Genomic DNA, 25,859 nt, shown 5'->3' with positions numbered 1-25,859 from the left:
TTTATTGAAATTCAGTTGAAAGCACATGTAAGAGTCTAAGTCTAAACACACTAGTCTGTTCCACTGATCTGGTTGTCTATTTTTTTTTTTTAATGTTTATTTACTTTTGAGAGGAAGACACAGAATCTGAAGCAGGCTCCAGGCTCTGGGCTGTCAGCACAGAGCCGGACATGGGCTTGAACCCACGAACCATGAGATCATGACCTGAGCTGAAGTCGGACGTTTAACAGACTGAGCCACTTAGGCACCCCTGGTTGTCTATTTTTAAGCCAAAGAGTGGACATTATTTTTATAAATGTTAAAGGAGAAGCATAAAAACACTGAGGTCGTAAGATTTAATTGTTCACCTATTACATATGTGTGTAGAATTTATTTAACAGTTGTAGGTAGGCAAATGTAGCCATAAATGTTTAGCAGCAGTGTTAATGAAGATACAGAGGTTGCTTCCATAAGATCCAAACATAACAATGGCTTAAACAAGATTGTCATTTATTTCTTATGTAACTTCTGAGTATAAGGACTCCAGGGCTAATACGACATCTTTGTTTTGTGGCTCTGTGATTCCCAGGGTGTTTCTCTCATCCATATTGTCAAAGATGGCTCTCCACCATGGCTACATTCCCAACGAGCAGTTAGCAGAAGAACAAAGGGAATGCAAGCCCCTTCCTTTTAAAGACACTTTCGGAAGTGCCATATATTAATTCTGCTATAATCCTAGTGGCCACAGTTTTAATCACATGGCCACACCTGCTTGCAAAGGAGGCTGGGAAATGTTGTCTTTCTTTGAGCAGCAAAATGCCCTGTTAAAAAGGAGGGAGAGGGGCACCTGGGTGGCTCAGTCCGTTAGGCATCCGACCTCAGCTCGGGTCATGATCTCACAGTTCGTGGGTTTGAGCCCCCCATCAGGCTCTGTGCTGACAGCTAAGAGCCTTGAACCCGCTTCGGATTCTGTGTCTCCCTCTCTCTCTGCCCCTCCCCTGCTCACACTCTGTCTCTCTCTCTCTCTTTCTCAAAAATAAATAAACATTAAAAAAAATTTTTTTGAAAAGGAGGGAGATATGGGGTTATAGGGAGACAACAGTGTTTTTAATAATGTCACTGAAGTATCTAATACACATACAATACAGTAAAGTGTATGACTCTTCATTGTACAGCTTGTTTAAGTTTTAACCCCATCTGGACCAAGATACAAAACATTTCCATCATCCCATAAGATTCCTTTATGCCCCTTCCCTGTTGATCTGTACCCCTAATTCTCCCCAGAGGTAACGGCAAACTGGTTTCTAACCATAGATTTATTTTTCTCGAACTTCATATAAAAAGTGTACTCTTTTATGTCAAACTTATTTCAGTCAACAAAATGTCAGTGATACTCATCCATTTTATTGTATGGGTTGGCATTTTATTCTTTTTTAACTCACATATATGTCACATATTTTCTGTAAAATGATTTGAAATAATTTCAAAAGCAATGACTAGGTTACCCAAGAATAATAAATAATTATCCCAAGCAGTAAATAACTATATACTATATTTTATAAAACACAGACAGATATATCCGTAAGAGACAGAGTTTAAAACCTAAAATCTTTGTAATCTTTTAGGTGCATCAAACCAAATGATAAAAAAGCGGCACACATCTTCAACGAGGCTCTTGTGTGTCATCAGATCAGGTACCTGGGACTTCTGGAGAATGTCCGAGTCAGGAGGGCAGGCTATGCCTTCAGGCAGGCCTATGAACCTTGCCTAGAAAGATACAAAATGCTTTGTAAACAAACATGGCCTCATTGGAAAGGACCAGCAAGGTAAGAAATTCATTGGTTACATTTAATAATGAAGTTATAAAGGATATAAATAACATGCTGTTTTCTTCACATGCTGTTAATATACAGAATTTGATGGAAAGTTGGATGTAACCTCTGTATTGGACCATCTTCCATCAGGATACCATTTTGTATTAATTATTGATTGATTATAGAGGTCTCGATTGTAAGGTTTGGATGGGGCTTATCCAATCCACGAATTTTAAAAATACGCTGTGGCAAGTTAGTAGGAAGGGATCTGTAATTGCTAAGTATATTTGTGTAGAATCATAAAAGGGTAGAGTTAGAGGTGTCTCGGATCAGTGCTCTCACCCTTTTGGTTTTTTTCTGTAGGGAATTAACCCCAGAGACAGACAGTGGGTGGGGGTGAGGGTCTTTCTCTTTGCACGAGGTCCGCACCCATGGAGAAATAGATATAGGAGCAGATTGGACTCAGAGAGTCGGTGTTATTGCTGATAAAGCGGGATTGAAGAATATGGCAAAATCTGGGCCATGCAGCTTTCACTTTATCTTCCCCGAATTGTACTTAGCCCTCCAGTCCCAGACAGAGCGCTGGACCACTACAGGCCCATCCCATGGAGCAGCCCCTGTGAGCTCTCCACATGCAGAGAGAATATGTGTGCTGGTTGGGGGGGGGGGGGCTGCTGCAGAAGAGAAAGTGGGCTTTGCCTGTCTGGTGGTCTTTCTTCTGCTCTCACCAGTCAGAGGAGTTGCCCCTTCTCTGTAGGTTGTAGAAGCTCTCCCAACTGCCACAGGAAGGCCAACGTGCCTCTTTTACGGGCTCGTGCAGAGACTAGGGATTTGATTTCACTGTACTGGTATTGCGTCCACATTCTCACTGGACTGGCCTTTAATAGGGACATCAATAGTATTAGACACTCACCCTTTACTACGAGGAGATGAACTCCAGACATATGATGGGGTCTCTGCTACAAAATTCAATACCCAGATGATATAGAATGTGGGTACTGTTTGTTCCCACTGCTAATTTCCAGGTCAGAACATGTATTCACTCCCTGCCTGGCACCTAGGCCATAGGTTGATGGGATAAAGTTTAGTTAGAAATTGCTGTTGAAACCGGGGTCCAGGATGGAGAAGTCAGAGCCAAGTTCAGGCAGGCCTCGCTCCTACCACATAAGGCCTATGCTTCATGACACCCCATTGGTCTGGCACTTAGAGCTCTCTTCTTGGGTCCTGCCCACACTGTGAGGCACGGAGGCACAATATTAAAAATATTTTGGAAAGAAGACATCCAGATGGCCAACAGGCACATGAAAAGATGTTTAGCGTCGCTCCTTATCAGGGAAATACAAATCAAAACCACACTCAGGTATCACCTCACGCCAGTCAGAGTGGCCAAAATGAACAAATCAGGAGACTATAGATGCTGGAGAGGATGTGGAGAAACGGGAACCCTCTTGCACTGTTGGTGGGAATGCAAATTGGTGCAGCCGCTCTGGAAAGCAGTGTGGAGGTTCCTCAGAAAATTAAAAATAGACCTACCCTATGACCCAGCAATAGCACTGCTAGGAATTTATCCAAGGGATACAGGAGTACTGATGCATAGGGGCACTTGTACCCCAATGTTCATAGCAGCACTCTCAACAATAGCCAAATTATGGAAAGAGCCTAAATGTCCATCAACTGATGAATGGATAAAGAAATTGTGGTATATATACACAATGGAATACTATGTGGCAATGAGAAAAAATGAAATATGGCCTTTTGTAGCAACGTGGATGGAACTGGAGAGTGTGATGCTAAGTGAAATAAGCCATACAGAGAAAGACAGATACCATATGGTTTCACTCTTATGTGGATCCTGAGAAACTTAACAGGAACCCATGGGGGAGGGGAAGGAAAAAAAAAAAAAAAAAAAAAAGGACGTTAGAGTGGGAGAGAGCCAAAGCATAAGAGACTGTTAAAAACTGAGAACAAACTGAGGGTTGATGGGGGGTGGGAGGGAGGGGAGGGTGGGTGATGGGTATTGAGGAGGGCACCTTTTGGGATGAGCACTGGGTGTTGTATGGAAACCAATTTGTCAATAAATTTCATATATATAAAAAAAAAATATTTTGGAGAATTAACCATGCGCATTCAAAATAGGTGTGAATTTCTTACACACCCTCCAGGTTCTGGCTGGTGCTTTGTGATGAGTGTATCTGATTCAAAGATTACCTCTGCTAATGAAATCAAGATACGGTTTTAATACCCTATTGTCTTAGACTGCATAGTTCTGAACCCAAATTTACTTTTTTAGTGTTACCTGGATTTGGTTTAATTCGTGGAATTCAGTCTGAAGATTCTTTGATAGAAGGCTGCTTACTAAAAGACCAATTATACTTGGAAAGAAAGCTATTATTTTATACCACTGAGAACCTGATACTGTGATTTCAGAGAAGATAGCCTCTTTTTGTAATTCAGAAAACTATTTTTATTTATTTTTATAGGGCCGGCGTGGAGGTTCTCTTTAATGAGTTAGAGATTCCTGTAGAAGAGTACTCCTTTGGTAGATCAAAGATATTCATCCGGAACCCAAGAACAGTACGTAACCCAAACCTTTACAGACTGAACTTATGTTATAATCATATAGGCAAGTTCTTAAAGGATATTTAACTTCATAACATTACCCAAGATGCTGCCGATAGTGCCTCATTCAGTTTTTTCTGCAAATGTCCGAGAGGATGCGCGAGTAGGGGGCATTAAAAGAACACGTGTATTTGTTTATGAAACATCAAAATCTTAGATTGTACAACACTTCATAAATCATAAAGGAACTGTTGTTACAACAATAAAACCTTTCTTAACTCATAGGAATCGGAGGTAAATTCAGTCTGTATTTATAATACCTGAATTATGCAATAATTTTAGGAAAGACAGCCAGCCCTATTATTTTGAGGTACATGAAAGCACTCATATTTAAAAAAATTTTAAGCTGAAAATTTTAAGCTGAAAATTCTACTTAGGAACGTCCAAGAGAGCATTTTTTTATAAATGAATTAGCATGAAGTATAACGAATACAACAGTGTTTTTGGTAATTTGGAAATTTGGAGAATCGAGAAGAATGTTTGAATTGTTAAACAGAGACCTTATCAGCACTTCCCTGCCGTAACAGTTGCATTCTCCTGGGTAGAGTAAAGGTAAATCTAAGTGCCCAGTTCGGCCCTTCTCTGATTTGTCATAAATTCTATATCACCTAAGATAAATAGTGATCTTGTATGAATTCATGAAAAGAGTTTTCTCATGGGTTATTATCCATATCATCCATAACCAAGACAGTTATTCATTGTTTTCCTCAGATGGGGTTGACTTTAACATCATGACATTTTTCCGCCTGGGGATGTCTTTCATGTATGTCATAAGGTTTTGGTAGAGTTTTGATAAATCCAGCTATCTTTTCTTATTAGTTATTCAAGCTAGAAGACCTGAGGAAGCAGCGTCTTGAGGACTTGGCCACTCTCATTCAGAAGATTTATCGGGGGTGGAAATGTCGTACCCACTTCCTCCTAATGAGAAAAAGCCAAATCGTGATAGCTGCCTGGTACAGGAGATACGCGGTAAGAGCCTCCACCCTTTTACTCTGTAAGAATGATGCTCATTGGCTAGTATTTGTTATGTACTTTGCGTGTAAGTTTTACGTATTCAGTCCTCCCAGCAACCTCATAAATTGAGTGCTTTTGTGGTACCTTTGTTAAAGGTGGGAAAACTAAGGCATGAGCCGTTGAGTAACTTGCCCGTGGTCACGCAGCTGCTAAGTGGCAAAGATAAGGTTTGAATCCAGGACTATTTCATAGCTCAAGCTGAATATATCACACTGCCTTCCAGTGATATAGGTCCACATAGTGGGAAATCTAAATCTTGAATTTGCTCATCGGATTAGAAGAGACGGTGTCATTTAACCCATTTCATGGGATAGGCTCAGTTTTCCAAAATAATTGGCTGTTTTCCATGTATTGTAGCAGCACTGAAAGTGGCTTAATTCCAGAAAACTGATGCCACATTTTAGTAGAATTCTGGATTTGGTGAAAGGATTGGATTTCCTTTAGTCCTCAGATTGCTGGCCCTATTATCTATGGGAAAAGACTTACAAATAAAGCATGTTTAGTTAATTGACATGGAATTTCTTTTGGGAATTTTGTTTCTCACTTGATTATAGATATTTCATTGGAGGCATAACAAGTTTGAGGGAAATCTGAAGGTTTGCCTTTAGGTTGGCTTAAACTTAGGCTGTGTTCTCACAAGTGAATTTTGTGATAAGAACACTACTTCTGAGTGCTTTTTTATTCTGTGCTTTTTCTCTAAAGAATCGGAAGATGAATTGAATTTGCAATCACATCTCCTTTAGGATACTCTCTTTTTCTGCTCTGGGAAAGTTTTGCTATGAAGCAGTGTATAATCAGGACACAGTTTTGCTGACCTATTCCCATGTAATACATTTTAGTGGAATATGTCCACGTTTGAGAAATTAATGAGATATTTAAATGATGAAGCCAAAGGAAAAAAAACTGCTTCAGCTTTAAGAGAGTATCCTTAAAATGGTTTGAAAGGGTACAGCCAATGGTACTACAGCTGTTCACGTATGAACCTATCCAGCCACGATGAGAGATTCATTCATACGTATTCTGCAGAGGCACAGAGGACTGTTGTCACTAACCTGTCTGTGGTGGATTCTCTTCTGTGTACACAGTAATGGCACTTGGCTCTTCTGCAGATTCATAATGCTCTGTTTTATATTTGCCTGAGAAAGGAAGGACCAACACATAGCCAGTGGTCAGGGAACCCTTTTCGTCATTTTTTGTTTGCATATCATTAAGAAAATCCAAGTTGGAAAGTGTAGTGAATTCATCTATCTTGAATTCAACAAATACTTTTGGAATACCTACTCTGCCAGGCTCTGGGGATAGCAACATGAACAAAACTGATGCCTGACCTCATAGAGTTCATACCTAGTGATGAGCAATATGCATGTAAGCAAGTAAATAATCAGAACAATTATAGACTGTAGTCAGCTGGGAAGGAAACAGATTACTGAGATAAAGAATAGTGAGGAGATAGGATATAAATTTGGATAGTATGGTCAAGGAATACCCTCTGGAAGGGGGCATTTCATTAGAGGGATGAGAAGAAACAAAGCAATGAACGAAGAGAGCAGGTGCTGTTTTACCTTCCCTCCCTATATAGAACTTTTATATCTCCAAGTGAAAAAAGGAGCCACCATATAATGTATCATTAGCTCATGATGGTGAGTTATAACTAGTATTAATTGGGAGAATAGAAACAAATAATAAACCCAACTTTTAGAGAAGGTATTAATTTCGCTCTAGTGTTAGTTACATCTGTTTTAGAATTTGAACTAAATATCTCAACCAGTTAACTACATGTTATCCAAGCTAGTGATTAAACTCAACCTTTTTTCTCAACCAAATAACTCAAAGATTTTCTGAATGTCCATTTCCAGTTGCTGATTGTTTTAAAATCCATATTCTGTTATATTTTATAGCTCTATGAGACGAATTTTTTTAAGGTTTATTTTTGAGAGAGAGCACGAGTGAGCATGAGTGGGGGAAGGATGGGGAGATAGGGGGTAGAAGATCCAAAGCAGGCTCTGTGCTGACAGCCACAAGCCTGACGTGAGCCATGATCTCAAAACCGTGAGACCATGACCTGAACCAAAGCTGGTCGCTCAGCTGACTGAGCCACCCAGGTGAGATGAATTTTAAAGTAAGATAGAGTTGTTTTCAAGCCATTTAGGAACTTCAGAAGAAAACATCAAGGTATCAGATGCATGTCAGAAGTGATGGTCAGATATCATAGATATAGTTTGTTCTATAGCCACGGAATATTGCTCTGTGAGGAATCTTGCCGAGTTTCTAGCTCCTCATTTGACAGATGAGGAAACTGAAGTCCAGAGGAGGTAGTGATTTGTCCAAAGTCCTAGGGTTCTCTTTGTCTGTCTGGCATTTTCTTTTGTTCTGCTGCTCATGTGTTGATAACATCACTCTGTTTCCTCTGAGCTTCCCAAATCTAGCCTAGAGGGCTGGAAGGCATGTGTCCCACTCAGAAAAGGGAGCTGAGCAATCCAGCATTTCCAAAGTGAGAGAGGCACAGCATGACTTCATGGCTTGGTTAGAAAAGCTGTGAAATTTCATCACAGATGCTGACATGCCGGTGAATATTCCACATTAAATACAATACGAGCTCACTTTTCTATGGATGGTATTCCAGTGGCCTCCACTCTTCCGAGTAGAAGTAAAAGGGCCTTTGGGCATTGATCTTGCCGTGCCCACATGCATGGCCTGCCGCACTGGGTTTTCTTTAACCTTCCCCGCCTGGAAGTAACTTTGGCTGTATCTCAACCTACTTGATGCTCACTTGACCCTCCCAGGATGTGGTTTCTATTTTACATTGCTGATTGGTACCCAGTGCGAGTCCTTGAGTGCAGGAATGGAGTTGGAGTCACTTGTATAGCCTCTTAGTTCAATTCAAGTGATACTCATTTAATTATATTTAGCACCCTTGAAACATACTCTGGATTAACTGTAATAATTTTGGATTGTTTGATATTTTGGTTTCTTTACATATTGGTTCCCAGGAGGAATATGGGAGATTAAGGGTTAATTGCACTAAGTGAGCAAGTACTCTGTCTCAGTTCTTGCAGTATAGGTATTATAGATGTGTAAACAGAACTGGTAACAATCTCCCCCTTTTGTCCCACAGCAACAAAAGAGGTATCAACAGATAAAGAGTTCTGCCTTGGTAATTCAGTCTTATATCCGGGGTTGGAAGGTGAGTTTAAAAGAAGTGAGCCTTATTTATTGGGGGTTTTTAAGTTCTTCACAAAGGAGGATGATGTCTTTAAGGTCACCCTGCAGGGGGGAGCTCCTCATCTCCTGCCTACCCTGTAAACAGTCAGATGGAAAGAATAAATATTATGGGCTACACTAGGGCCCTTGTGACCATGTCTTGGCCGCATCCTTCTAACTGGCTCTCTTCTCAAGAGCTTTGTTCTCGAAGCAGGAAGTCTTGAAATAATACCGTACATGATTTCAATATCCTCTTGCCCCCCATTTGCAAGGGAAGTGGTAGTCCAGAAGTCTGTCTGTCAACACTGTTGCCTCCGCACCTGTGCGTCCTGCCCGGCCCAACTCCTTCCATAACTTCCTGGTGACCATCTTGTGGGCTGCCCTGTCATGATCAAAACATCCTGAGCTCTGGCCATTCTAGTCGGGATCACAGTGTACCCATCACCTAGTTCCAGATCCTGGCTGCAAGGCTTGGTTCAGGGGTCAGCAGTCCACAGCCTATGCCTGTTTTTGTACAACCCCAGAAGGAAGAATGGCTTTTATGTTCTTAAAGCATTGTTTAAAATAACAGAGAGAACTGTTCGTGACATGTAAAAATTATATGGAATACTACTTTCATGTGAATATATATACAAATATAAAATGTATATAAATATGTATACAAATATAAGTACAAGGTTCATATAAATAAAGTTTTATTGGTACAGACCCTTGCTTATTTATTTACATCTTGTGTGTAAATACATCTTGTGCTTTAGCGCTCTGACAGCAGAGTTGAGTAACTGTGATAGAGACCTATAAACGGGAAAGCCAAAAATACCATCTGGCCTTCTGCAGAAAGTTTACTGTCCCTGCTCTAAGTCAAAGAACCTTCAGAGCCTATTCTGACCACTTTCCTACTGGGAGATTTCTGTGGAGTGGGCTAATGCAGAGGAGCTACTTCAAGACAATTCCCAGGCCCAGAACCCCTTCAGAGGGTACAACATTGGGCCGGGAGTCCAGTAGCATCGATCGACCTTTGTCTAGGCCATGGGTCAATTTGGCGGCTGTGCGATAGTAAATGCCAGAATATAAATGCAAGCACATAGAGTAAGTGAAATCACTGCCTGCAAGTCCTTCTTTGACCTTATTACTGGATCATGGGTCCGTGTCTCCAGTCTAGAGCCTTCAGACATTCCGAGCCCACCTCCCAACCAACATGTCCTCCGGGCCCCCATAAAATCAGTTTCTGGTAACTGCCTGGGAGAAGCCACTGGTTTTGGACTAATGAGATTTTCTTTAGCAAGTTTTTAAACATCTCTTTTGCATAAAAAGTACAGCTGAGGTGACGTCGTGTACAACAATGATGAAGGTGGTAAATGGGTTTTGGAGCACTGGAGATCCTCTGACCGCATCCCGAGAGCTATTCCTTCCATCTGACGTGCACCAGCTTCTATGGCTCGTGCTCACATTTCTTCATGTCCCACGTTAGGGCACAGGAGGCCGCTGTCTCGGTCTGAATGGGGGCCACACTGCTGTGCTTAGTGACCTCTTTACTTACTACCTTCTCATAGTCCGTTTAGGCCGAATAAGCAATGTCCCCTTTTCCTTTCTTTCAACGATAGATCTTTCGCTTGACAGTGGATGTTATGACTGTCTCTGCAAGTATGTTTTTCAACCAGTATGGCATCTCACTTTTTGTTAACTTCCTACTTTCTCTGGGTGATTCTTCACCTTAGGCCCGAAAAATCCTGCGGGAACTGAAGCACCAAAAGCGCTGTGAGGAGGCAGCCACCACCATCGCGGCCTATTGGCATGGTACCCAGGTAGGCCAGACACTGCCCCCTGGAAGGCAGCGGGGGCGGGTGTCAGAAATTGTTTCACTGGCTTAAGCTACTGAGCACGCATTTACCTGTCTCTCTCTCTCTGACGTTTTGGTGTGGGGTGGTGGCACACGCTTTCGCGTTTGCTGTGTGATGGTGACCGGTGTCTTTCTTCTCTCTCCTTTGGGAACCAGCGGTAACCTTTCCTGCCTTAAACTTTTCTGTAACTCCTTTTCAAATGCATCACAGGCGCGAAGGGAACTGAGCCGGCTGAAGGAGGAGGCTAGGAATAAACATGCTATTGCAGTTATTTGGGCTTACTGGCTCGGATCTAAGGTACTTGATTCGCACATCCCATTACTCCGTCCCGGAATCGGCAATAACCAGTTTGTATCTTTAGCCTGTCAGGGGGTGAATGCCTACAGTTAACAGTGCCTCACCCCGGTGCATGTCCTAGCCGCCGGATCGAATAAACCTGGATGTGGTAGTGTAGTAGTGCACGTTAGTAGGAGCCCTAAGCATGTGTAGGCCAAAAACACTAATTGCTTATTAATGAGGCACTGGTCCAGTTGCTGTTTAACAAAACAAAAACAAAAACAAAAAAACCCCTCAAGTAACATGCATGTTTCGTTGTTTTTTTTTTTTTTTCCTTCCCTTTTCTCTCCCCCCGCCCCCCAGCATATACCAGCAGTTTTCTAGAGATATTTTTGTTGGGTGGGGGGTTGGAGGGGCATGTTGGGAATGTTAAGATTTGGGCTTCAGTTGGTCTTCTGCAACATGGTGACAGGAAGAACACCTTTAACGCATGCCTTAAAAAATATTAATCCACAAATGAAATTGTTTTTTAGGCTCACTGTGGCCGCCATTGATTATTATAAGCAAAATATTGTATGCGAAAAGAATGATCATTTGTGATTGAACAGAAAGCTGTGTTCATGCAAAGCTAGCTATCATTGCCGCTGAAGAATCCCAAGAATTTCAGCTTCAGCTGTTTGTGTTCAGAAACAAAGGCCTCCTGAAATACTCTCACTAATCCCCAGGCAGAGTCGTGGGCTCTGTGAACATTTCACATACCCCAAGGGACGAGACTTTTAGATGTTTTTGTTACTTAGAAAATCAAAGGTCATCTCTGCTAAAAATGTGTATTCCAGTTAGAAACATAAATATCAATATAATCCTATGTTTTTAAGTTTACCTTGTCAGCATTATAAGTTCATCTTGTGAGAAAAATGAGAAAAGTCAACATTTGCCTGTATAAGGATCTTAATTTGCCAAAAAAACTTACCAGAGCTGTTCATTTGTGTCCCCCCCTTGAAAAATCTGTGACGAACAGGCTAGTTCCTTTAGTAATCAGAGGGAAATGTCCTAGCTGAGGCAGAAGGACTCTTAGACAGTTATCCCTGGGGTTTCCCCACTGAGGTAGCCCATTTCCCAGTCTGAGTACCAAAAGTGGTGAAAAATCACTGCATGTTTCATCTTTCAAAGTAGCATGCTTCAGATTGACTGTTCCCTAAGATTAATTTTTAAACCATAAGTCATTTCACTTTTTATCTTGCTTCAGTGTATTTCACTGTCCGGGGCCTTAGCTCACACTGAATTTTGATATATGCTACTTCTAATTTGCTAATGGGAAAGAAACAACTTTATTCTTTCCATGTTCTAAATGGTTGTTCGCAAGAGTTGTCTTTTTGTACGTGCAAATGAATGAACACAGGAATTCCTAGACTCTCTAGTCCTGGGTACTGGCAGCAAAGGGAAGTCTGCTGAAGTCACTAGGTGCCACTCACAGCTCTAAGGCTTGGATAAGGGAGAGAGAGAGTGTGAAGAATAGAAGAAGGAGAGAGAATGAGGAGGGAGGAAAAAAGGGAAAACTGGAAGTAGGGGGGCAGAGGCGTGGTTTACCTCCAGTACCACATAGATTGCCTTCCTCTCGAACAGAGGCTCAGTGCACTAAACATACAAAGGACTGCACCAGACTTACGCGGATTCTTTGGGTTTAAGTGATTATGCCCTATTCTTCTATCATTCTGAAATCCTTATTCATAAGTTGGCTCTTCTGTTTGGTGGGTATCTTCTTCTGGTCATTTGTGCTGTCTGCATTGGGCCGTCTCTTTTATTTACTATCTAAAACGTTCTAGGCTCGAAGGGAATTGAAACGCTTGAAGGAGGAGGCTAGGCGTAAGCATGCAGTCGCTGTCATTTGGGCTTACTGGCTTGGACTAAAGGTACTTCCCCACCCCTTCTTTCTGTCCACGGTGAACTCAATGAAGCCTAGCACTTACTAACCCGGAGAAAATGATTGATGATGCTTGCTTATGGTCTGCACAGTCTTTTACAGTGTCACCTTGCCTAATTCCATTTCTTTTTGAGAACAAACCTGTGCACTAATATTTTCTGATGTTGTTGTGTATTTCTTTAAATAATAGGTTTAAAGTATCTAAAGCATCTAATAAGACATTTTGTTATCCAAGTCCTATTTTGTGTTATCTTTATGAAGACGAAGTTTGTGTTTTGTTTTTTGTTTTTAATTCATGAGACAGAGTTACAGTAGTTGAGCTAAAAGCTGACCCATGGTCTACAGTGGCCAGCCAGGGGATATCTGGCTTTTGTTTCCCTTTGTCTGCCTATCCTGCTCCAACGATGGCTCCTGGAGCAGAGTGTTCTACAAAGTGACTGCCATTCTAATTGTTCAGCTTAGAAACCAAAGGGTTTTGCATTTAAAGTACAGATTTTGGCAATTAAGACCAGCAGTCGCTCATTCGGGTTAAAGAGAACTTTATAGATTCAAATGCCTTTTAATGTAGGGTAGGGTTTATTTCAAAGTGGTGCTTACTGCTTTAGGCAAGATACGCGTAAGTAAACATGACTGAGCCCCAGAAACAACTTTTTGCCATTGAGAACAACTTTCGGGCAGTGGAAAGATGGTGTCTTCCTGTTACTCAATAACTCATCACCTTAGGGTACCATCCATATTGTCTTTTAGGAATAATTAGGCCCCTATTTGACACTATTCCTCTTTATTATTTTTGCTATAACCATTCATCTTCTTCTAAATATTTACCATCCAGGAAGCCACTGACTCTGAATCTAAACAGCATCAGCAGTATCTGTATGTTCTGCTTTTGAGTAATCTGCATTTTCCCCTGAAAATTTAGCCTGTAAACTTTCAGTGAATTAACCTTTTTGATTATACTGAATATTCATCAAGTAATTTTTGAAGTACTTAAGAAGTAACTTAAGTATGAATTTAAGATGTTCCATTTCAAGAATTCTAAACAAGTTCTAGAACTACTTTTTTTAAAGGATTTTATTTCCCATTTTACTCACTTGTTCTGATTTGCATCCTGATTTTCATAAAAGGAGGGAACCAAACAGTCAGGAATTTTACCCTGTATAATATCTACCAGCAGAATCACATTTGTCTTCAGTTTCTGGGTTTAACTCACTGCATATGATTTCAGAAAATCTTTCCATCTTAGGGGTGTATGCTAGTAACCTATAAATCAAATTCAGTTTGTAGGTGAATGGTGTTGGAGCTGAAGTTAACGGGCCCTACTCTAGATGTAACTGCCCCCACCCCGGTTTCCAATAAAACAGAAGTATTTTAATATGTCACCATTATCATTGTTCTGAAATAAGATTAAACTTCTCTGAAGTCCAAGAATGTAATAATTTTGTGCTAGTGTTTTTTAAAGAATGATGTTGATAAGAGCAGTAGTTTTGCCCTTTTATGTGATTAGGTTCTTGTGGAATTGATTACAAAGTTCAGTGGATCATTTTTGGACTGCCAGGGCCCGTGAGGGGGAGCCCATTTTATACGTGAACGTGTCGTCAGCCTTTTCTATTTATAGCTGTATTTCTGGAGAATATTTCAGGGGAAATATTCCTGTGAATATCAAAAAGCATGTTGCAGTGAACTCGCTTACAATGACATTCAACTACATATGGTAGGACTTCCAGTATATTTCTATGGATATGTTCACATGAAACCTTACTCTAACTTCTCTGCTTCCCTATGCTATTAAAATTCCAGGAGCCAATTAAAAGGTACCATTTTTCTTCCCTTTGTCCCTTCTAACTTTATTAGTTTGAGATTTGAATCTATCAACTCCTTGGCTAAAGGAGAAAGGATAATCAGTACCATAGAATATGAACAAAAGGAGGAACTTCCTGTGTGGTATCTGGGGGAAAAATTTTTTTAAATCTATTTTTGAGAGAGGGAGGGACAGAGACAGAGGGAGAGAGAGAGAGAGAGACAGAGAAACCAAACAGGCTCCACACTGTCAGCGCAGAGCCTGATGGCAGGACTCAAACTCATGAACTGTGAGACCATGACTGAGCCGAAACCAAGAATCGGATGCTTAATTAACGACTGAGCCACCCAGGTGCCCCTGGAAAAAATTTTAAACCGTAATAATCCATAAGCATAGAGAATGGGTCTGGCGCTTACATGTCCCATGGGACCAGGGAGGTCACAAGGATGAGGGAAGTAGCAGATGGAAGGTGGATCAGGAAGGATGGGGCCCTGAGCAGTGTGGAGCATCCTGTCTCATAAAGGCAGCCACAGCTCCTGTGGTCTCATCCTTGTCATGTGGGAATGGGGCTCACCGTTGCTAGATCTTAGAAAACTTGAAGAGAAACACGTAGCCTGAATTTTCCGTGCGAAGTGCTTCATTTAAAAATAGGCATATAAAACATTTTTCTACAAACTGGATTTGGCTAGTAGGTTGTGAGCTTGGATTTTGAACATGTGCAGTTAAACCCAGAAAAGTAAAGACAAAAGAAAAAGGCATAGCATGTCTGAATTATTCAAATAGGCTGGTGTTTTGCTAAAATCTAACGTTCTCATTGACAGCTGAGTGACAATCGGTATTTTAAGTAGTTTTTAGTTTTTTTTCTCAGTTTCAAAACTTAACTGTATCATTCATTCATTCATTCGGTAAACACCTCACCTAGTGATTTGATTTGTTGAACACTAGTGTGCAAAGTGCATATGACAGTGTAGCAAGGAAGAAATAGGGAAACTAAAACTGTAACATGTCCTGAGTGTTGTGATAGTGTTAGTAGAAACTCGGACAGGAGTAGAGATGAGAGAAAAATTAATGCAGTTAAATGGGAGATTTCTAGTGGGAGACCACAGGCTTCTTTTTAAATTCTTATTTTTAGGCACAATGAGCTCCCAGCGCACGGCACTGAAGTCCTGTCTTCGTATGCAGGGCTTTGGAAGCTGTGCTGGAGTTCGTCAGGCATTTTCTTTTTACCTTTTAAGAACATTTTGCAGTGAAAATTACCTATGTAATTTTTTTTCTGATATGTATTTTGATTTGTGATGAGTTTGTAGCCATGCCTGTAGAGTGTTTCTTGTCAAATCTTCAAGCACTTTAAAAACGAATTGAGAGGATTTAAAACATTAGAACATTCTGGTATTACCACTTTGCAGCTCTTGTTTCTTTTTCTCTGATTTAAAATCCACTGTCTCAGTGTGCTTCAATCATTTTACTATATCCAGAAAGTCACTTATAAATTTGACTTGTTCCACCTTTTTTTTCATTTTTGATAGAAGTGTATCATATGGGCACCTGCCGGCCACACGTTAACCTCTGTGTTCTGCTGCTTCTATTTAAAGGTCCGTCGGGAGTACAGGAAATTCTTCAGAGCCAATGCTGGAAAGAAAATTTATGAATTTACACTTCAGAGAATTGTAAGTCTATACTTTCTATGTGGCTAATTAGCATTATAGCACTAACTAGTGAATAGCACCACCTAAATCATAAATGGCTTGTTTGGTAACTATTAAACCCTAGCTGTGACACTGAGAGATTGTGACCTTCTATCATTTCCCCTTAAATTCAGGTAGAATTGTGTCAGGTTAGCGGCCCACATATGATCAATGAAATGTTCTTTGACAGAGAGAACGTTCTCTGGGGAAGGGGAACCCAAGAAAGCCTGGTGTGTTGGTTCAGGCTACTATAATGAAAATACCATAGACTGTGTGGCTTAATAAACATTTATTTCTGATAGTCCTGGAGACTGGGCAGCCCAAGATCAGAGTGCCAGCATGGTCTGGTTCTGGTGAGGCCTTTTTCCTAGTTTCCTCACAGGAGAAGAGAAAGAGAAGCAAGCTCTTTCCCGTGTCTTCTTATAAGAGCAGTAATCCTGGGAGCACCACCCCTTGTGACCTTACTCACCTAATTGCCTCCCCAAGGCCCCGTTTCCTAACACTATCCCATTGGGGGTTAGGATTTCAACATAGGAATCTGAGGGGAACACCAAGATCTTGCCCTGCTGAACTGCCACAAGCTGCTGCAGGGCGAGGTTGGTCAACGAGGAGAGCAGGGCTGTGCCACGATTCCGGGATGGATTCTAACATTTCCCTCTGGCTTCCAGAGAAGTATATGTAGTGGCAACGTGCAGACTCTGGAGCCAGCTCACTCTGCCATGTACAGATTTACGGCTTGAGCAAATCACTTAACTTCTGTGAGCCTCATTCTTGTCGCCTGTAAAATGGAGTGATAATTGAAAGCTCTTACATTTCCTGGCTCATATTCAGTACTCTAGAGCAGTGCTGTCCGATAGGACTTTCTGCAGCAGTGAAAATGTTCTAGATCTTTGTGGTACAGTAAAGTCTAGCCACATGTGGCTATTGAGCACTTGAAATGTAACTAATGTGATTGATGAACTGGATTTTTAACTTTTTTTTTTAATTACTAAAGATTTAAATAGAAATAGTCACATGTGGCAAGTGGCTGCCTATTAAACAATGCAGCTTTCTAGTGTTAGCTGGTGTAAGTATTAATGTTAATTTTAAAATTAGTATTCTTCTTTTCTCTTAACCATTTAGTGGAGCTTAGATTTTCCCAACCAATACAGAGAGTTAAAAAGAGATTTTCCAGAGGAGTTGCAACATTTTATAAACTAAAACTTGCTAAATTCCACCAAGTGGTTTGCTTGATCCTGGTTTATGTAAAACAATGACTTTTCTGGTATATTTTACTTATCTAGCATTTTTTGTCAAACTCAACATAGGTGCAAAAATACTTCTTGGAAATGAAAAATAAGATGCCTTCCTTATCTCCAATAGACAAGAACTGGCCATCAAGACCTTACCTATTTTTGGATTCTACTCACAAAGAACTAAAAAGGATTTTCCACTTGTGGAGGGTAAAAAAATGCCTTGTTAGGTTTTTTTTTTTTTTCAGAGACTTCTTAACATATATTTTGAGAGTTTGAAAAATGTTATGTAAAAGCAGATTTTTAACCATGCTCTTCCTCTAACCTCAAAGAGACATATCTGAGGACCTTGGTATTTTTGAACCATGCACTATACTTGGCTTTGTGTGAGAATTTCCAGAGCAGCCAGGTGTTCCCATGACTGTCACCTGTCATCCTTGTCTGGAAAGGAGAGTGTGCATGGCTCCAGTGTCTTTCCCTTCCAGATTCCAGTTGCTTTAAAGTAGTTCAGGTTTTTGTTTTGTTTTGATGTGTTTCTGTTATTCATCTTTACCTGAAGGAATACTGCCAGAGATAGAAATAATAAAATTTGAACATCTTCACAGGATATAGTTAAATCTTGAAGATTGTAGGAGTTTACTTTCTAAGATGTATTGAGTACGTGCATAAATGTACGCGAGAACACTACATGTTTTGATGGACTGGGGAAAAAAACGGCTTTAGAGTGCCTCACAAGACATCAAAGAGATTAAGTTTCCCTCAACCTGAATTAAATGGAAGCTAAAAATCTATTTGACATTGCCTTATATTTTTAGCTTCCTTAATTTTATGAGAGCATAACGTATTATTTAGGTGTTGCCCAGAAGTACGTGGGTTACTTATATAGATGTTGACTTTATTTTAGTAGTTCAGTTGATATATGGAATGCTAAATATGTACAAGTGTCAGATACGATATAATCATTAATATGATAATCATATAATCCTACGATATAATCATTGAAAGGCTTATTATATTTGGTAAGTGAATGACTGATGGATATCACTTCCAGGAAACTCTTTCCTGCTGGGCACTGTAGGCTTGTCCCTTTCCAGAATTACATATGTAGAGTGACATTATCACTGAATAGTGTAATATTGGTGACACAGCATGTGGAACTGGATTCTCCCTTCTGTTCCCTAACTTAGTGAGTCAGTTTGGTGAAATTCACCAGTGTCTCAGTGCTCATCTCCCTCTTTGAGTCTGACAGTGAGACTATTTTCAGAAATAACGATGGGGACCTTCTAATGCCAGGAGTCTGCTCTGCCTCTGCTCTCCCCTGGCCCCTGGCCCTTACCTCCCTTGCATTTGGGGATAGAGAATGAGAGGGATGTGTTTATTCCTGAAAGGGTGGGCAGCAATGCTAACATTCCCTTATACCATTATATCAGTGGGTCTCAACTACATTTCTAACTGAATGTCTTAGAGTTCATCTGAAACACCTGGCCTAGGGGCACCTGGGTGGTCAGTCGGTTGAACGTCCGACTTTGACTCAGGTCATGATCTTGCAGTTTGTGAGTTTGAGCCCGATGCCGGGCTCCGTGCTGACAGCTGAGCCTGGAACCTGTTTTGGATTCTGTGTCTTCCCTTCTCTGCCCCTTCCCTGCTCATGCTCTGTCTCTCTCTCTCAAAAATAAATAAACATAATAAAAAATAAAAATAAAACACCTGTCCCTGCCCCTCCAGCCACCCCCTGTGTCCCTTCAGTACCATCTCAGAATCCAGCCAAAGGAGAGATTTCTCAGGTCAGGTGTCCATACCGTAAAATGGCAATAGGGGGTTCAGAGCAGTATTTTTCAAACCAAGGGTTGTAGCGTATTTGTGAGTCGTGAAATCAATTTAATAGATTACTGACCAGCATTTTAAAATGAAGTACAGTAGGATAGAAGACGTCCACATGGCCAACCGACACATGAAAAAATGCTCAATATCCCTCATCATCAGGGAAATACAAATCAAAACCACAATGAGATACCACCTTACACCTGTCAGAATGGCTAAGATTAACAACTCAGGCAACAACAGATGTTGGCGAGGATGCAGAGAAAGAGGATCTCTTTTGCATTGTTGGTGGGAATGCAAGCTGGTGCAGCCACTCTGGAAAACAGTATGGAGGTTCCTCAAAAAATTAAAAATAGAACTACCCTACGACCCAGCAATTGCACTACTAGGTATTTATCCAAGGGATATAGGTGTGCTGTTTCGAAGGGATACATGCACCCCCATGTTTCTAGCAGCACTATCAACAATAGCCAAAGTATGGAAAGAGCCCAAATGTCCATCGATGGATGAATGGATAAAGAAAATGTGGTTGGTGTGTATGTGTGTATATATCTATCTATCTATACACACACACACGCACACACACACACACACACACACACACACACACACACACACAATGGAGTATTACTCAGCAATCAAAAAGAATGAAATCTTGCCATTTGTGACTACGTGGATGGAACTGGAGGGTGTTATGCTAAGTGAAATTAGTCAGAGAAAGACAAAAATCATATGACTTCACTCATATGAGGACTTTAAGAGACAAAACAGATGAACCTAAGGGAAGGGAAACAAAAATAATATAAATACAGGGAGGGGGACAAAACAGAAGAGACTCATAAATATGGAGAACAAACTGAGGGTTGCTGGAGGGGTTGTGGGAGGGGGGGGATGGGCTAAATGGGTAAGGGGCATTAAGGAATCTACTCCTGAAATCATTGCTTCACTATATGCTAACTAATTTGGATGTAAATTTAAAAAAATAAAAACTAAAGTTTAAAAAAAATAATAGAGTACAGGGCATGTTGAAGGAATTGTTTTGTGAAGCTTTTCTGTCAGTTGTCTATGTGTGTGCATGTAAATCAATGTGTGCAATGAGTTGTGATGTACAATGTCATTCTTAGGCTAAGTCTTTGTGAGAAGAGTGTGACAGCCTGAGGCCTAAACGATGTCAGGGGTGGGGGCGGGGGCTGATGTCATAGTGGGAGGGTCAGTACTCCCAGTAGGGCCCTTGCTAGCAGGGCCCTCGCGTGTTCTGAAGAAGCATCCCAAGTTCCACAACACAGACCGTAGTTTTTATGGCATTTTCTAAGACCAACCTTTGAAAACCCAAAAAGGAAAAATGCTCTTGGTTTTTTTAAATGGATATTTTGTACACATTTACTCTTACTCTTCATGTTACTAAATTGGCTTAGCATATTTAAGAATGAGTAATGACTTATGTAAGTGATATCTTTTTTTTTCTCCTTTTCATTTTTCACAGTGTAAAAAATACAGAGACCAATTCACAGACCAGCAAAAGCTGATTTACGAAGAAAAATTAGAAGCCAGTGAACTCTTCAAAGACAAGAAGGCTTTATACCCATCTAGGTATTATGGCTTTGCTTTACCCATAAAAGTCAGTATTTTAAAAGCTCCTCAAATATATTTGTAGGTCGCTTCTAGTGGAGTTTGATTTCAGTGATAACATGAGAGATTTTTAATTCTATGAATTATTTTATGATCAGCCTAACTCTTCCAGACAAAAGCAAATGGCATGTATGGGTTTGCTTAGGTCACTAGATTTCCAGTTGACATCAGTTAATCACTCTCAATTCATACTATGATGAAATATTTGTATTTTAAATAGAAGATAGGAGTTCTGTGTTAAGACTATTTGTATTCTGTACTTAAAGTCAAGTGGTTTTAATCCCTTATTTCCTTTCTTACAATTAATTGTTAGTGAAAAATATTTTATAATGAAATTCATCTTGGAAAACTAGAAAGAGAAAAATGGCAAGGTAATTGTTCTGTTTTCCATAATTTAGAATTGAACACCTAAAATGAGTATTTTGTAGTTTTATATTCCTTTTTAACCCATTCAGTGGAGAACGTCCAGCTTTTCTCCCACGTTGTATGCTGATTCTAATATGTATTCGACATCAAAGATAAACGTGTAATAAACATGGAAATAAAGCTCAGCTCTGTTGAAAAAAGTACACTTAAACACTTTTGAGCAATGGCTTTCATGGCATACTGTAACGAAATGAGATTACATTTGGTGGTTTTATTTCATTGGCATTAGCCTAAACACTTCACTAAATAATTAGAAGTCATCGTTTAAAATACAAATTGTAGGGGCGCCTGGGTGGCGCAGTCGGTTAAGCGTCCGACTTCAGCCAGGTCACGATCTCGCAGTCCGTGAGTTCGAGCCCCGCGTCGGGCTCTGGGCTGATGGCTCAGAGCCTGGAGCCTGTTTCCCATTCTGTGTCTCCCTCTCTCTCTGGCCCTCCCCCGTTCATGCTCTGTCTCTCTCTCTGTCCCAAAAATAAATAAACGTTGAAAAAAAAAAATTTAAAATACAAATTGTATAGGCTATTAAGATAAATCTTCATTGTAAATTCTTGTTCGTTTTCTATAGTTTTCAGAGGCCGGCCCAATTTCTGCTGATAATATACTGTAATCCCCATGCCAGTCTTCTTCCTTGAACCAGCTGGGTCAGGCTCATTTGCATTGTAAAGAAGAGCGAACCAGTCTGTCACTCTAAGAGTGTTGCGGGAGCACTGCTCTGTGATGGCCTTTGGTCTGCTAACTCCTTGGGCATGACGTTAGTGGCCTGTGCAGTCAGATCGGTCCCTTTATTGTAGGCACCAAGCACTCAATAAAAGAAGCAATATCAGTTGTAAGTTTACCAAGTGAAACCCTTGGTAAAGACCGCTTATCTGAATATTCTTATGTCTCCCAAGTTCATCATTTCTCTCCAGAATCCCTATCCCTTTCTCATCTATTTTTAAATAAAAAAGTAAGTTGTACAATTTCAAGCGAAATCTTTAACAACTTTTAGCTTCCTCCAAAGGACGGCCCAGAAGTAAAAAGTATTATCTGCTGAGTATATTCACATGTATTCCATGTGCTGTGCTTGTATTCTCTGTGTCTTTAGGGACACAGCCTCCTGGGTCAGCTGACCTGGTGACTTGAGATGGTACATACTCCCCGTGAGTCCCACGTAGCATCTTCATCCGAAGTTGTCCAAAGTGCCTGCTAAAGAAAGCACTTTCGAACACGAAAATGGTCCCTGTGCTCTCTCCAGCAACTAATTGATTTAACTTTTTCTTTATATCTTTTTCACTTGTAATCGTCTTAATTAACATTCCCTGTGGGCGACGCTTCAGAAACTGAAAGGAGAAAAATGCATTTTTGAAGAAACAAATTCAGAGACTCTTAGCACTTTTTAATTATTAAAAACACATTTGTTGATTCTTCCTTTAAAAACATTAAATGAATAAAGACACATTTGACTATGAACAGCAAGAAAAAAATATTAACATCAAGCCAGGTTCTCTTTGGGTAGTGTTCTCTGTGCATGCTCCCCCCGCAGCAGTCAGAGGGGTGGGATAATTTAGCCTCCCACCACTGTGTGAAACAGCGGCCCTTCTGGGTGCCAGCCTGTTATGTGCTGGGAGCTGTGAAACACTGACCACCTACGTGGATTTTTCTTCCCTATTCCTCCACCCACAACACAAGCATTTAAAGTTGTATTTGCAAATTGCCAGAACTTTACAGCTCAGAGTGAAGCCACAGTTTGTTGTTGTTGTTGTTGTTGTTGTTGTTGTTGGGGTTTTTTTGGTGTCTTTGAAGAAGCTGTCCTGCAGGTGTCACCCCACAAACCTTTAAGGGAAATCGACATCCTAGCGCATGATTGTGCAACTTGTAAGATACAGTTTGTTTGAAAGAAAACTGCTCTGCTTCTGAATGGTGACCTTGGCCCCTTCTGTCCGAGTAGGGGCATATCCTAGGAGGAAAGGCCTGATTCTTCTTTCATACGTTGCCTATTTAGAGCCAGAATTATATGGTAATATTAAGTGCTCTGTAGCTTTCTTCTAAAGCGGTTGCTCTGGATCTGTTCTTCCCAGGCGGCCTATTGATTTTCTGATTCTCTGCAAGAAAATGAAGTTTTTCTTTGAAGCAGCTGATGGTAATGATCTGTGCTCTTTTTTCCCGTTGCCACATGTTGTTTAAAGGCATTAGAAGGGGCGCCTGGGTGGCGCAGTCGGTTAAGCGTCCGACTTCAGCCAGGTCACGATCTCGCGGTCCGGGAGTTCGAGCCCCGCGTCGGGCTCTGGGCCGATGGCTCGGAGCCTGGAGCCTGTTTCCGATTCTGTGTCTCCCTCTCTCTCTGCCCCTCCCCCGTTCATGCTCTGTCTCTCTCTGTCCCAAAAATAAAAAAAAATAAAAAATAAAAAATAAAGGCATTAGAAGCCCTTTGTGGGTAGCTGTTAACTTTATATTAACAGATTGGAAGGATTTGCCTTTTCCTTGAGACCATGCACTTGGGCCTTCGCTGTCTTTCTTGTGACAGGTTTCTATCTTGATTGTTCCATGTGATAAGATTTTTATCAAAGTCCTACCTACAAAATGCCATGATGACATCAAAAATGTATTTGAAGTAGGTTTCAGGTTTCATTTCCAACTATTTAGGACATGTGTAAAATGCATAAAATTAACTCTGATGAAGTTATCGCTCTTCAGAATCAGCTAACGTGTTAACTTTCTCCCATAATACTTCCATCTGGAACTGTTTCTAATGTGAGGGGAATTTTTTTTTCCCTCTAGTGTTGGGCAACCATTCCAAGGAGCTTACCTGGAAATCAACAAGAATCCCAAGTATAAGAAACTCAAAGATGCTATTGAAGAAAAGATTATCATTGCTGAAGTGGTGAACAAAATTAACCGTGCCAATGGGAAGGTAAAATGCTATCCCTGAAGACTTGTAAAAAGTGTTTATCAATTGGGACAGTCATCTTTCGTTTTCTGAATATTCAAATTTGCATTTCATTTTCTCAGCAGAATTCTTATAAAGGAAGATGTTCCCCCTTACCTTTAAGCTTAGGTGGAATTTTGCTTGTTCTCTGAAACTTTCATGATTTAAGATACGTTATTTGTGTTTTTAGTGTGTTCTCAGTTTACATAGGTATGCATGCTGAAAGATACAGAATAAAATGGGCATTTCTGCAAATGACTAATACTTTAAACTCAAGGACCACTTGGGGTGTTTTTCATCATTGGTTTTACATCCTTATTTGTTTTGTTTTGTTTTGTTTTGTTTTAGAGCACATCCCGGATTTTCCTCTTAACAAATAATAATCTCCTTCTTGCCGATCAAAAGTCCGGGCAGATCAAGTCAGAGGTTCCTTTGGTGGATGTGACCAAAGTATCGATGAGCTCACAGAATGATGGCTTCTTTGCCATCCATCTCAAAGAGGTAAAGGTCCAACTATTGATTTGTTTGAAAGATTTCTGCATTTGTCCAATCTCCGAGGCACTGATTTAAAATTTTCTACATCTGGGGCGCCTGGGTGGCTCAGTCGGTTAGGCATCCAACTTCAGCTAAGGTCATGATCTCATGGCTTGTGAGTTCGAGCTCCATGTCAGGCTCTGTGCTGACAACTCAGAGCCTGGAGCCTGCTTCAGATACTGTGTCTCCTTCTCTCTGCCCCTCCTGCCGCTCACACTCTGTCTCTGTCTCTCTCTCAAAAATAAAAAAAATAAAAAACAAAAACATTAAAATTTTCTACATGTTATTGATTTGCATATTTGGGCTATATTCACTCCTATGTAAAATCTCAGGCTTGGCTTTTCAGTGATTGAAATTGACTAGTTGAAATTGAACTGATTAATCACATTTATTGTTCATTGAATTCTGATTTCCCTGAGCAGCTTTTGTTTGCACTCACAGTGATGTGCTTTATTTTGAGAATAATACATGGAAATACCAGGATGTTCATTGCTTCCTCCTGTGGTTTTTTTCTGTATACCGCTTGATAAATGTCCGTCCCCTTATTCATCTTTAATTTGTGGTTTTTTAATTAAAGAAGGCAACCGCAATGAAACAACTGCCTCATAACTTTGACCTAAAGACTTTTTAACATTCAGTGCTTTTTTAGCTTAACTAGGACTTCCTGATTTTTTTTTTTTAATTTTATTTATTTTTGAGAGAGAGAGCACAAGTGGGGGAGAGGGAGAGAAAATCCCAAGCAGGCTTCATGCTTAGCGTGAGCCCAGTGTGGGGCTTGATCTCACAACTGTGAGATCAGGACCTGAGCTGAAATGAAGAGTCAGACACTTAACTGACTGAGCCACCTAGGTGCCTTGAGGACTTCCTGATTTGAGCGAAGTAGTTAAGAATGTAGCCTCTGGAGTTGGTCTCACCAATTTTACAGTGACCTTGGCTGAGTCATTTAACTTCTGTGTGCCTACCTAATTTTTCTCCTCTTTATGTTTTATTGTATTTATTTTTTTACTGTTTATTTTGAGAGAGAGCACATGTGCACACACGTGTGTGCACACGCGTGAGTGGGGAAGGGACAGAGAGAGAGGGAGAGAGAGAATTCCAAGCAGGCTCCTCTCTGTCAGCGCAAAGCCAAATTCAGGGCTCGATCTCACAAGTCATGAGATCATG

The 25,859-nt window shown here is 40.6% G+C and overlaps 1 protein-coding gene across 2 annotated transcripts in view; it reads left to right on the top strand.

Moving 5' to 3' along the window:
- MYO1B (myosin IB) overlaps positions 1 to 25,859 on the top strand; it is a 155,562-nt gene that overhangs the window by 121,216 nt on the left and 8,487 nt on the right. The window contains exons 17-27 of one of the 2 annotated variants that reach the window (XM_047083915.1): positions 1,605 to 1,805; positions 4,274 to 4,367; positions 5,232 to 5,381; positions 8,542 to 8,610; positions 10,346 to 10,432; positions 12,568 to 12,654; positions 16,056 to 16,130; positions 17,456 to 17,590; positions 20,685 to 20,791; positions 24,014 to 24,146; positions 24,510 to 24,662. In XM_047083915.1, coding sequence (XP_046939871.1) covers positions 1,605 to 1,805; positions 4,274 to 4,367; positions 5,232 to 5,381; positions 8,542 to 8,610; positions 10,346 to 10,432; positions 12,568 to 12,654; positions 16,056 to 16,130; positions 17,456 to 17,590; positions 20,685 to 20,791; positions 24,014 to 24,146; positions 24,510 to 24,662 — 1,291 coding nt within the window. The remainder of the gene's footprint in view (positions 1 to 1,604; positions 1,806 to 4,273; positions 4,368 to 5,231; positions 5,382 to 8,541; positions 8,611 to 10,345; positions 10,433 to 12,567; positions 12,655 to 16,055; positions 16,131 to 17,455; positions 17,591 to 20,684; positions 20,792 to 24,013; positions 24,147 to 24,509; positions 24,663 to 25,859) is intronic. The other variant, XM_047083916.1, reaches the window with a different exon arrangement.

Source organism: Lynx rufus, unplaced genomic scaffold (assembly GCF_022079265.1).
Source record: "Lynx rufus isolate CCGP_SWC_20201006 ecotype Redwood Valley unplaced genomic scaffold, mLynRuf1.p SCAF_2, whole genome shotgun sequence".
NCBI lineage: Eukaryota > Metazoa > Chordata > Mammalia > Carnivora > Felidae > Lynx > Lynx rufus.
This window is presented reverse-complemented; position numbering and strand designations above follow the sequence as displayed.